The sequence below is a fragment of the Arvicanthis niloticus genome, chromosome 2, assembly GCF_011762505.2.
Source record: "Arvicanthis niloticus isolate mArvNil1 chromosome 2, mArvNil1.pat.X, whole genome shotgun sequence".
In the NCBI taxonomy this organism is placed as follows: Eukaryota; Metazoa; Chordata; class Mammalia; order Rodentia; family Muridae; genus Arvicanthis; species Arvicanthis niloticus.
In genome coordinates this window covers 136,583,736-136,596,384 of record NC_047659.1, presented here as the reverse complement: position 1 = coordinate 136,596,384, position 12,649 = coordinate 136,583,736, and the positions used below count along the sequence as shown (strand labels likewise).

Genomic DNA, 12,649 nt, shown 5'->3' with positions numbered 1-12,649 from the left:
CTGGAAGAGCAGTCAGTGGTCTTCACCACTGAGCCATCTCTCCAGCCCAGGCACATGCCTTTAATCCTAGTACTTGAGAGCCAGAGGCAGGTAGATCTCTGTGAGTTCTAGGCCAGCCTGGTCTATAGTTTGTTCCAGGACAGTTGGAACTACATAGGGAGATCTTATCTCAAAAACAAAACAAACAAATCTAAAAAACAAAGGATGCCCCCCCCCCAATCCTCTCATTTCTCCCTGGCTAGTTTCACTGCCTGCCTTCTCCTAGAGACAGACTTTTCTCCTCACATTGTCAAAAACTGCACATTTCTGTGAGTAATCCTTTGCTGTCCCCACCCCGGCTCTTCCCACAGAAGGCTGTCTGCTCAGCCCCAGGCCCAGAGAGGCTCCTTCTGGGTCAGCTCTGTCCTCTCTCCTACCTAGTGAGATCCATGACCAGTCCCAAGGAAGTGAGCAAGGCCCCAGGCTGGGTGGGCACTAAGCCACTAAGCTACCCAGCTACTAGAGCCCTGGTCCCAGCCCTTTGTCACCTGCTGTCTTTCACCTCCACCCATTCCTTCTCCCAAGTTCTAATCTCTGCCCTCCCAGACAGCCTGCGGGACCTTGGTCCCAGCTGCCTTCTCAAAGTCCCGTGGCTGCATTCTGGGCTGTGAGGTTCCATAGAGACCCCGGCCTTCCTCCCTGGTTTTCTCAGGACAAACCTTCACATGGTCTTTCTCAGGACAGCTTCTCCCAGGCCCCACAGCCTACTCCCCCACCCCCATCTCCCAGGATTCTCCCATCCCTCTTCCTCCACCTCCATCCTTCTCATCCTCCTCCCCTCTCAGTGGAATGTCAACCCTCTTGAGGGCTCTGGCTGCCTTGGTGGGAACCCTGCCTGCTGCTCTCAAGTCTTCCCGGCCTCTCACTCCATCCTGGCACCGCCACAGGAGAGCAGTATGTTTAATTGCTTGTTTGTTTTCTGTCTCTCCCACTAGAACAGAAGTTCCTGAGCACAGCGACTGTTCACAGGGCCTGCCTGGCACTCCCCGGCTCCCAGTACCCACTGACTGACTGAAGGAATGTTTCCTCACAGCCTCTCCAGAGACAGGCACTGTTGCCTCAGGTTTCTAGAGGCAGAAACTGGGGCTGAGAGCAGAGGGACTCTTGCTTGTTTCTGGCAGCGAGAGGTGAGAGTCAGGGCCAGGAGCCAGGCCTACCTGACTCCCAGCACGCTCAGAACCAGGCTGACCAAGTCCTAGGCACTAGACCTGGGGCCAGGCCCTCAGCGCTGAGTCTGCTCCTGGAGGCCCATCCCATCCTCCCATCCCTCAAGGCTTGGGGTGAAGTCAGTCACTGTTCAACCTATGTGGAGAAACCTCCTGGGGACACAGTAGGCCTTCAGCTAGTTTGTGCCCAGCCCCCAGTACCACCTCACTAACCTCCCCTTCAGGGAGGCCTGCCACAATTTGGCGATTGTTAGAGACTTTTTTTTTTTTCCTTTCGGGAGGAAAGCTGTAAGTCATTAGGCTGCTCCCGCCTGCGGGTCACCATTTCCTGTTTAGAAGACTCATCTCTCCTTTGGAGCTCGAAGCTCCCCACCCCCAGCCTGGTTGGAGCTGGGCTGGCTGAAGCTCCGCCGGCCGACGCCTGCCGACGCCTGCTCAGCTCCCTACAGGAAACTGGCACCTTCAGCACCTTTTGTGCTTAGAAAGGACACTCATTTTCTCTTGAGCCCCAGGAGGCCCTCAGAGTTGAGGTCACCAGCACCAACTAGCCTGAGGTAAATTGCTCCAGCCCTGGTCCTCAGAGCAGGAAGCTGAATGACCCCTACCCTTTGGCCTGGCTTCTCACCCTCCTGGTTCCAGCCAGCCCATTTCCTTGCATCAAAGGCCATTTGGTACCCAGCAGCCAGACAGAGGTGTGGGCCTGCCTGACAAGGAGGCACTTGGGAACAGGAAAGACATCCTCTTTCAGCTGGGAGGGGCAGCTAGTTCTGCCCCAAAGACCTGCTATGGTGGGGCCAGAGCTCGTGGCCAGGCGGTAGTTAAGCCCCCTGAAAACAGCTTCCCAAGAGAGCTCGGAATAACTAAGAGTTTGGGAAGCTTGCACAGTACCGGATGGGGACACATACCAGGCTGGGCAGCCGAGTGCCCAGAGTTAATGACACTCCAGTTAGAACTCCCAAGCACAAGACTTAAGGCCCTGCCCCTCCCTCCTGTAAGTTCCTTTAATGTGTCCCCTTCTACAACACTGAACAGGTTTTAGTATATAAATTAACCACTTTATTGAATATCAATAAACTGTACATATTAACTATACAAAATGCTGCTTACAATATAAATACCTTTAAAATGTAAACATCTTTCTCCCAGGGCCACCTGTTGGGCCCCAAAATAGTTCTGGGAGAACACATTGGCCAGGCTGAAGCACCCCACTTGGCCCCTAACAAGTGATGGCCATTATTCATGGTCCCTTCTGAGACAGTTAAACTGCTGTGAAACAGGTGTCACCAGGACAAATGGGGGCGGGGGCTGAAACAGCTGCCTAGGCCCGGGGCACCTGGACATGTGTCCAGTGACCACCCTGCTGAGGCAGGGATGCAGCTGGGGGGGGGGGGGGGTTGGGACTATTGCATAGTCTGTTGTCTGTTGTACCTCAAGGAAGGTGGCTTGAAAGGTCCTTGGGGGAGGTAAGGAAGTGGGGTCCCCTGAGTGGGGTTCAAGCTTCCCAGCCAGTGGGTTGGCTTTAGTTCTATGGCTCGAAGCAGCTGTGTCCAGAGGCTACACCTCATGAATACTGAGGGGCAGGAGGCTCTGGGAGTATACAAAGGCACTCTGCCCCCCCTCCGTCAGCCATCTGCAGCAAAGGCTACCAAGAGAGCCAGGCAGGAACCAGGGCCAGACATGGACTCCACAGGTCCCCTGACCAAGGCTGGAAGGAATCCTGGCAGTGAGGACAGGACGGTGAGCTCAGGACACCAGGAAGATGCCAACGAGGATGGGGATGGAGCAGGGTCAGCGAGGGCCTCCGGAGCAGCCAGACTCTTGGTGCTTGTGGAGCAAGGACATTCGGGAGAAGGTTCGGGCACAAGCCTGGCACTGGTATCTCTTCACATCCGAGTGGGTCTGGAGGTGAGCACGCAGGTTGGAGCGGTCGGCAAAGGCACGGCTGCAATGGGAGCAGGAAAAGGGCTTCTCCCCTGCGGAGAGATGCCAGAGTCAGCAAGCCCCGGGACAGCGCCCACTCAGACCAAGTACAGCCAGGCCTGCACTGGATGGGGGTCTCTGGGCTTCCTGCTGTGTAGAAGTCACCAGACTTCTGAGTCTCCAAACTTCCTCCCAGGTAGGGCTAACTGAAACAGAGTTCTTCCCACCAGGTAAGCACTGAACACTGCTGATTGGCCTGTCATCTGACCCTTCTGCAGTCCTATTGGAGATGGGGAAACTGAGGCACAGAAGGTAAGCAGCAAGTTCCAGGTCACCTACCAGGCCTCCATAGCTCTTGATTGTCGTCACTGCCTTAGGCAGGGGAGCTGTGGTTGGTCCTTCTATTACCAGCCTTGTATTTACCTTGATTTACTTTGTCTGGGACAAAGCTTGAGAGGCAGTCCAGAGAGGCCTCCCCACCCCCACCCAGAGACAGCTAGGCCATTCCTTTGCACCCTGCCAGCAGCCCACCGAACTCCAACGCCAAATCTTGGCTGCTCCTCCATCAAACCAGTAGGGAACCTCTCCTTACTTACTGCAAGCCCCAACACGGGGGCTACAGACATCTGGGATCCTGACACCCCCTGCCCAGCCAGGGCTGTAAGTACACATGGGCTCTGTGTCCAGTAAGTGCTTAATAAATGCTGTGTAGTTGAAGAGTTCTGTGGGTTCGTGTCCCCTAGGATGGCTGAAAGCAGCTCTGTTCAGTGAATATGTGAATTAATAAATGTGCTTTTTTTTTTAAAAAAAAAAAAAAGGGGGAACCTGAGCTCGGTAGTCCACACTTGTAATCCAGCATTGTAGAGACAGAGGGAGGAGGGTCTCTCATTTAAACCAGCCTGGCTGAGCTATACAAATACTGACAAAACCAAACATCTGCTGCACCCCTACTATGTGCCAAGCATGAGGCTATAATGCCAAATGGATTTTCAAAACAAGGCAAGGCAGCCTCCCCTCCCTCCCAGCCTGCTGGCCCACAGGCGGTGCCCTTTGGTTAGAGTCTAGTGATGGAATTCAGGGCTGATGAATGACTCCTGGGTGTGCTGAGCCTCTGGACGGAGGGAATCTCAGCAGGGTTCCTGTGGGTCCCACCCACTCAGCAGGTATTCACTGAACAGAGAGCTGCTTTCAGCCATCCTAGGGGGCACGAACCCACAGAAGGCTTCAGCTGCACAGGTGGGGCTGGGAAAAGCAGCCCAGTGTGATGGTGTACCTTGGCAATCTGCAGGTCCCTACAAGTTAGGGGTGTTGACCCCTCCCAAGACTGGCTGAAGCTCTGTCAGTTTAGCAGGGAGGGGAGAACTGAATTAAATCTTAACAAAGGGAGGTTTCAAGATAACATGGTGGGATGGAGCTGAGAGTCTCTAGGCTTGCACAGGAAGTGTAGATACCCCCCACTCTTCACAGATCCCCGACCCCCAGACGCCTTCATAGTGTTCCCGGCAAGTGTGAAATCAGCACCAGGACGGCTGGGACAAAGGCCACTGAGGGGGGCACTGTATATGTGATACCCCCTGGATTAAAGGGGCCTGCCATGCAATGAGCCAGCAGCTGCGGCCAGAACAGGTGCTGGGCACCGCTGCCCCATGCACCTGCTCCAACCCTGCAGGCCCCCACCCCCTGGGCCACCATTAAGGCACACAATGGAACTCCAAGAGAACAGGGTGGTGCATTTCAAGGGGGGTTTTGTCTGAGCCATGCCTTTACATCAAAACAAAGTCGGGGGTGGGGTGGGGGGGGCGAATAGGAGGCAGCCTAGGACCCCTGAGGACTTCAGCTCTTCCCCAAAGTAGAGCCCCATGGCTCAGCAACCCTGCAGGGGAAAGGCCGGCCTGTTATACTTTTATAGGTTAAATCTGAGGCAATCTGAGCCTGGAGGAGGGGAATTGGGTAGTCGTCTTCTTCATGTAATAAAGGTGTCAGTGAGACCTGCAGATACCACCCCTGGCCCCTGAGGCCTCACTACTCCACAACAGGAGAGGCACAGCTCCAACTGGCCAGCTCACACCCCAAATCTTGACACACTTTCCAAGGATAACCCCAACAGGAACCTCCACCAAGACCGGCTCAAGCCTTTCCCTCACTTTTAGAAGCTCTCTCTCCACCACCACGTATCCCAAGGCTGAGAGGACAGCAAAGTCATTTCTTTCTTTTTTTTTTTTTTAAATGATGATATCCTATTCTCACTCTATGTGGGTTGGTGTTTTGCTGCATGTATTTGTGACGGTGTCAGACCCCCTGGAACTGGACTTACAGACAGCTGTGAGCTGCTACGTGGTACTGGGAATTGAACCAGGGTCCTGTGGAAGAGTAGCCAGTGCTCTTAACCACTGAGCCATCTTTCCAGTCACTGGGAAGTCATTTCTTAGTGGCAACTGCACCCAGCACTTCACTCTGTACAAAAAACCCCACAAAGTGTTCTTAGGTACAGTTTAAAAATGAGAAGACTGAGGAAGTTTGCAACCCAGGATTGAAGGCCGGGTGGAGAATATCCTGTCTGGCTTCTCCAGTACGGGTCGAGTGGAGTGGGGAGCAGAAGTTACCCCTTCACTCCCAGAAGGAACAGTAAAGAGCAGGGCACAGTACAACCAACAGCTACTTTGTCCACTGCTTTGGCAGCATTGGGAGAAAGTGTTGAGTCCCCCAGGGTCTGAGGCCAAACAGAGCAGACTCAGCGCTCAGCTATGTCTACTCACCGGTGTGGGTGCGGACGTGGCCCTGGAGCAGCCAGGGTCTGGAGAAGGCCTTTCCGCAGGTCGTGCAGACACAAGGCAGCGTGTGGCTTCGGATGTGCATCTTCAGAGCGCCCAGGCTGAGGTACTCCTTGTTACAATATTTGCAGTTGAAGGCCTTCCGGGACTGGGGGTCCTTGGCCACCGAGAGTCTGGCCAGCTGCTTGGGAAGTTGGCCCAAGCCAGGGAAGGCGATGAAGGCCTCGGCCTCCAGGGACGAGGCCGAGGTGGAAGAGAAGGACGAAGGCGCCGGCGAGGGCGGGCTGGGCGGCTGCGAGCTTTTGCCACTGTCCTCATCGGACAGCGAGGTCAGCTCTGCGGCCCTGGGGCTCTCCCGCAGCGGGAGGGTGGCCCAGGCAACGGGCTGCACTTGGGGCACCAGGAGAGAGTCCCAGATGAGGGTGGGCAGCGAAGCGGCGGGGTTGAGGACCTCGGGCGGAGGGATGGCGGCCAGCAGGTGGGCCTGGTCGTAGGGCTGCTGGAAGGTGAACTCTGCGGGAAGAGAAGAGACAGCAGAGAGTCAGCTGAGCCGATTCTTGGGGCGCCAGCGGGGGTGGGGGGGCTCCCCTCCCGCCCCTCCCCCATCCGGACTCCGCAGGACTGCCTGCCTTCGGGTCTTCACTCGCGGAGCCTCCCCATCCCGGGCCACAGACGCCCTCGGTGGACCCCAACTGCCAAGACCCGGAGCTCCAGATCCACCTGTCGCGCCCGCAGAGCCCGACTCTCCCCGCCGCTTCTTTGGGATCCCCACCCCACCCCGAGTTGCCCGTGTCCCGCACCCCACCACGCACCCACACAGGCGTCCTGCAGCTCGCTATAGTTGGGCTTCCGGCGGGGGTCGGACGGCTTCCTAACCAGGAAGGAGCGCGGCATGGTGGCCGGGGCGACCTAGGTAGTCCGGGTCACCGGGTCGCGCAAGGTCGGTAGGCAACTCTACTCGCGAGGCCCGGCCGCCGCACTACGATCCCCTCGGAGCAAATTCCTTTAAGTACCAGGGCTGGGGGCGTGGCCGCTGGGTTGGTCACGCCCCTTTGTCAAGGTTGAGCCAATGGCTGGCGGCGGCGCGGCCGGAGACCGCGGCCGGAGCAGGTGCTCGGGCTGCAGGGGCTCACGCCGCGTGGCGCTGAGATTCCGCTTGGGCTCCTCCCGGGCCGGACCGCGCGGCATCCGAGCGCTTCGGGCGACCCCTGGTGGCTACACCTGCCCCGGGCCGAGCGCGGTACCCCCCAACATCCCCTGAGCTGCTGGCCTTTGGGCGCCGGGGAGCCAGAAAGTGCAGTGATCTGCACGTGCTGTCTACACAGCCTTGAACAAAACCCTCAGTGCCCTACCCAAGGATGGCTTCCCGGCCGTGGGGGAGACAGACGGAGTAAACAGAGGATTCTAATGCTAAAGGGAGGTGTGATTTGGTGAAGGGAGGTGGGGAGAGCCGGCTGTGACTGTCAATGGACAGTCACCTGACGGGGGAGGGTGCCTATGACTTCTCAGAGGAAGTGAAGAAGCACCTAGGGGGAAAGGCCCGAGATAAGAGTCAGTAACTTCGGCCTGTCCAACCTTTGAGAGCATCTCGCAGGATGAGGTTGGTGTGGGCAGACCCCGAGGGGTCCAATTTTCTGGCCTCGGGTCTTTGGACTTTGCCTTACGGGCACTGGGGAGTCACGGAAGGACTTTCAGCTGAGGACGGACGTGTTTAGAATTGCGTTGTGAAACACCACTGAGGACAGGTGCGAGGCAGAGGTAGCAAAGACCATGGTTGAGGATCCCGACTTCCTGAAAATCCTGTTGGAAGGGTCGCAGGGAGGAAGGCTGGCCCCGGGGAAACAAGCCTATACCCCATAGTATGGGGTGATAAACACCTGTAAAGTGGAGGGGCTATGGAAACCTCTGGGGCCCCAGGCTAGCAGAACCATTGAGTCTCTAGGCACTGGAGGTAACAACAGTGAATAGTATCAAACTCCCAGCACTTGGGGTAGGGTGGCGGGGGAGGATGGTTCGACAACAGGCAACCATCATGCAGAACACTGCCCTCTGGATAGATTTAGTTCGTCCATGAATCTCCCCTTGAGTCCAGAGGGAGAGCACACAGCACCCCACCACCACCACCACCGTCGTCCCCACGGACACGTCAGCTGGCTAGGTCTTGACTTTTCTCCATCCTTTCTGCTCAATGAACAGACTTCTACCACAGGACCTTGCTTGGTACCGGCCTTCCTCCAGCCCTGTTTTCTCTTCCAGATCCACACCTGGCTAGGCTTCCTTTCATCTTTTGTTTCAGTGGCAGCACCCTCCTCCCAACCTCCCCCAAGCCTACTTAGCAAGGAGGGAAAGAGAGAGGTAAATGAAGCCCACTAGGAGAGGCCCTTCACACCCTCACACCTGCCAGAGACCTGAAAGTAAAACTTGGTCAAATGATGTATGCTGGCATGCCTTAGAAAAGGTGTGACTTAGCCCCTAACGGGTGACAGGTGACTCTCCACGCCCAGGAAGCTTCCTTTCTAGGCCGACTGCCACCCAGGGTTTTTCTGCCAAGCTTTTCCTCAAGAGTACCTGAAAACACCTAAGCCCTCACAGGCAGACACATCCTGATTTGATTATCTAGGGTGGGGTTGTTGGCATCCGAATTTTAACAGTCAAAGGGACCGGATACCTCTAAAGGCAACCAAAGCTAAGAAGCCATGGCCAGTCTCAAACCCAGACCAAACAAAAGAAGAGCCCTGACACCTTTATCTCCCCCGAAAACCCCACAGGGTTTCTTGGTAGACCAGGCTGTCCTTGAACTCACCTGGCTCTGCCTCCCAAGTGCTGGGATTAAAGGTGTGCGCCACCACTGCCTGGTTGACACCTGTGCTCTTAATATCAAAAAGAAAAAGGAAGAGAGATGGGGGTGGGGGGATCAGAAACCCCAAACAAAACAATACAAGATACTCAGATATCTATAACAGTAGATACGGACTGCCCAGATTGCACAATCACAGTGGAAGACCATACAGCAGCAACAAATTAACTATATCCACATCGGGGTGGGGGTGGGGGGTGGGGAGGAATACATCTGGAGGCAAAGGCAGGAAGTTTGGGGCTTGGGGCTAGCTTTGGCTAAATTGTGAGAGCCTGTGAGGAAAGAAAGGAAGGCTGTGGAGATGTACAGTCCTGAAGGCAACAACAGAATGCTTCCCACCCCACAGTGATGAGCAAAGGCCAGAAACAGGTGTGCAGTTAGCTGTAGCTGCTCAAACCCACGCAAAGTGAGTGGGATAAAATTCAGGATGCACCTGCACTTACAGAATGAAGGTGGGGTGTGGGGAATGCTTAATGCAGAATCTTTTTTTAAAAATGTATTTACTTATTTATTGTTGTTTTGGAAACATAGTATCACTCTGTAATCCCTGGCTGTCACTCTGTAGACCAGGCTAGCCTCAAACTCACAGAGAACTGTCTGCCTCAGCCTCCCGAGTGCTGAGATTAAAGGTGTGTGCCACCACTGCCTGGGCATAGTTTTTAAGATTCTATTTATATGTATGTGCCTGTGTGAGTGCATACCACACATGCAGATGCCCTCAGAGGCCAGACTTCCCCGGCATTTGAGTTACAGGTGGTTGTGGGGCATCTTGTGGCTGCTGGGTTAGCTGGTGAGCTGTTGACCCAGCTCAAACACACACACACACACACTCAGGGTCTCCTTGAATCCAGGTCCTCCTGCCTCCATCTCCCTAGTGCTGAGCTCTTCTGCAGGAACCACCCAGAGTCTGTAGTGCTGGGGTTCAAAGCCAGGAATGTGTGTGCGCTATAGCCAGAGCCCCACCCCCAATTCTTTTGCTGTTATTTTTGGATCTTTTCTTTTCTTTTTTTTTTTTTTAAGACAGGGTCTGTAGCCCAGGCTGATCTCAAACTCACTATGTAACCAAGGATGACCCTAAACATCTGATCTTTCCCTTCCCAGGAGCGGACATCACAGGTCTCTAGAAACCACCTGAAGGAAAGGTATTTGACTAGCAAAGGAAATGAAAGTTAAGTCTTGTTTCCTAGATAAGGGGAGATCTTTGTAAGTAGCCTTTGAACTTCAAAGAGACAATTCAAAGTCTTTTGGTATGATTGCTTGATAACAGACAGGTATCAGGTCCTCTAACTTGCCCTGCAGCAATAGTCTTGACCTCCTGATCCTCCTGCCTCCCGACTCCTGTGTTCTAGGATTACAGGTGTGTACAACTACACCCAGTTTTATGCTGTGCTGGGAATCAAAGCCTCCGCCTCCTGTCCTAGCAAATATGCACCCTTGTCAAATGAGCCAGCCATACAACCAGCCTTAGAATGACATATTTAACACACACACACAAAAAAAATATTCAGAGATAATGCAGGTGTTCAGAGCCCTGGCTGCTCTTGCAGAAGACCTGGGTTCAGTTCCCAGCACCCACAGGACCATCTGTATCTCTGGTCCTGGGGGATCCAGTGCCTTTTCTGGCCTCTCTCCAGGTAGTGTACAAACATAACACAGGTAAAAACACCAAGACACATAAGTATATATGTATTAATACATATACATATATACATACATACATGTGTATGTATGTATATACATTTAAAGAGAAAGCGACTCTGTGTAGTCATGGCTATCCATGTAGACCAGACTAATTTTGAGCTCACAGAGACCCACCTGCCTCTGCCTCCCATGTGTGTAGGCCACCATGTTATCACACCTCTAGCCTAACTAAGTAAATCTTAAAAAAAAAAAAAAAAAAGTTGTAACGTGTAGGAGGCTCTGGGTCAAATATTCAGTACCCCAGCCCAAAAAGTCACCCCAGGAGAACTTGTGGTCAGAGCTGGGTGCAGGGACCTAGGCTAGCACTGGCTGAGTGACTCCAACTCCAGGTGAGCTTCTCCAGGCAGAAGTTACCTAGCCTCTAATCCTCAAGTGTAAAGCTAGGTAGCTAGCCTGGTGTAGCTGTGCGTGCCTATAATCCCAGCACTGAGAGGGAGGAAGTTTAGATCATCCTTACCTAGGCATAGCCCATCCAAGGCCAGCCTGGGCTACAAGAGACCTTGGTGGCTGCTGTCTCCTGAAGATGTCAGAACAGGTGCAGGAGCACCTGGTGTCTGAACCTGGTTGTCCATTTTCCTCCAGGCCTTGGAGGATCTGAGCCCCAGAGGGGGTGCATGGCGAGGAGAAGCAGGCCTTCCCTTCCAGGTCTAAGTCTGAGTGGATCTTCCTGGGTGTCCCCACAACAGTTCTCACAGTCCTTGCTGGAGGCTGACATGGAGGCAGCCCCCCCCCCCCCCAGCTCCAAGAGGAGACACCACCCGCTAGACCAGTCCTAGGTAACAGGAGCCGACTTTGGGGTACAGGCAAGAGCCAGACTGGATCTTCTTGCAAAGCAAGAAGGGTTTTGAGATTGGGTTTCTTTGTGTAGACCAGGTTGTCCTGGAACTCCCTCTGTAGAGCAGGCTGCCCTTGGACTCAGAGATCCATCCACCTGCCTCTGCCTCTGCCTCTGCCTCTGCCTCCTGAGTGATGGGATTAAAGGCCTGTAACCACAGCCAGCAACCCTTTGGGGATTTTTTTGTATTTTGTTTTCGAGACAGAGTTTCTCTATGTAGTTTTTGGTTCTGTAGACCAGGCTGGCCTTGGATCCACCTATCTCTGCCTCCGGAGTCCGGGAGTAAAGAGACAGCCGTGGCACCATGGTCATTTGTTTTTAAAACAAGGTCTCATACGCAGGCTAGTCTCATGCTGGTTATCCTCCAGCCTCAGCCTCCTGAGGGCAGGGACTGCAAAAGATCCTTTTGATGTGTAATATTCTCCTAAAAAGCTCCCCGTTGCCTCCGCCCCCGCCCTGCCCCGCTCCGCCCCACCCCCACTCCTCAATGGAGGCGCAATTCTCCTTCGCCCTCTGCTGGCCAAAGTGCCTCTCTGTAGCTCTCCGTCCTAGGAAGGCAACCTGGGACTGTTTTGTTTTGTTTTGGTTTGGTGTTTTTGTTTTTTGTTTTTGTTTTTGTTTGTTTATTTGTTTGTTTTGAGACAGGGTTTCTCCGTGTAGCCCTGGTTGTCCTGGAACTCACTCTATAGACCAGGCTGGCCTCGAACTCAAAAATCCACCTGTCTCTGCCTCCCAAGTGCTGAGATTAAAGGCGTGCGCCCCCACTGCCCCGCAACCTGGGACTATTTAAAGCAACCAAGAAAGACATTCCGGAGGAGGATTAATTTGAATACATAGCTGCATTTCTTCAGGTGTCCCTCCACAGAGATGGGCCTGCCTCTGCCTCCTGAGTGCTGGGATTAAAGGCACGAGCTACCGCCCCCCTGTACATTTTTTCCCCCTGCCACAAACAAACAACTTCAGGGAACAGCTGGGCTCATCCACCTAGCATACACAGCCAGCATGTTCCATAAAAACTTGACATCTATCTAAATGTCCTCCAGAAAGGTTAAATCGAGGTCCCTTCAGCAGGGAGTGGAGGATTCCTTTGCAGATTTGGTCCCCACCGGGTATTGTCCGGGTATTGTCTCCTCCTCTCTATCGCTTTTGCCTGAGATTAGGGCCTTTGGGCTGGCCTCTGGACGGCCATTTGCAAGGTGCACAGGTGGTTTTTACTTCTTTTGGGCATTTGTGTGATTCAATCTGGACATTTACATCCAGAGCTGTTTCTTGTTCTTTGTATTCTAAACTACTTGTCAAGTACTCCTGGTCCTGGTCGTCACGTTGATGGCTTCTTTTTTCTTCTTATTTATGTATAGAA

The 12,649-nt window shown here is 53.9% G+C and overlaps 1 protein-coding gene across 1 annotated transcript; it reads right to left on the bottom strand.

Annotated features, from left to right (window-relative positions):
• Nucleotides 1–2,238: 2,238 nt before the first annotated feature.
• Nucleotides 2,239–6,905, bottom strand: Snai1 (snail family transcriptional repressor 1). Its single transcript, XM_034493653.2, has 3 exons — nt 6,709–6,905; nt 5,882–6,409; nt 2,239–3,178 (listed from the first exon to the last, which is right to left on the bottom strand). Exons 1-3 carry the CDS (start codon nt 6,788–6,790, stop codon nt 2,994–2,996), a joined length of 795 nt encoding a protein of 264 aa, XP_034349544.1. The 5' UTR covers nt 6,791–6,905; the 3' UTR covers nt 2,239–2,993.
• Nucleotides 6,906–12,649: the final 5,744 nt, after the last annotated feature.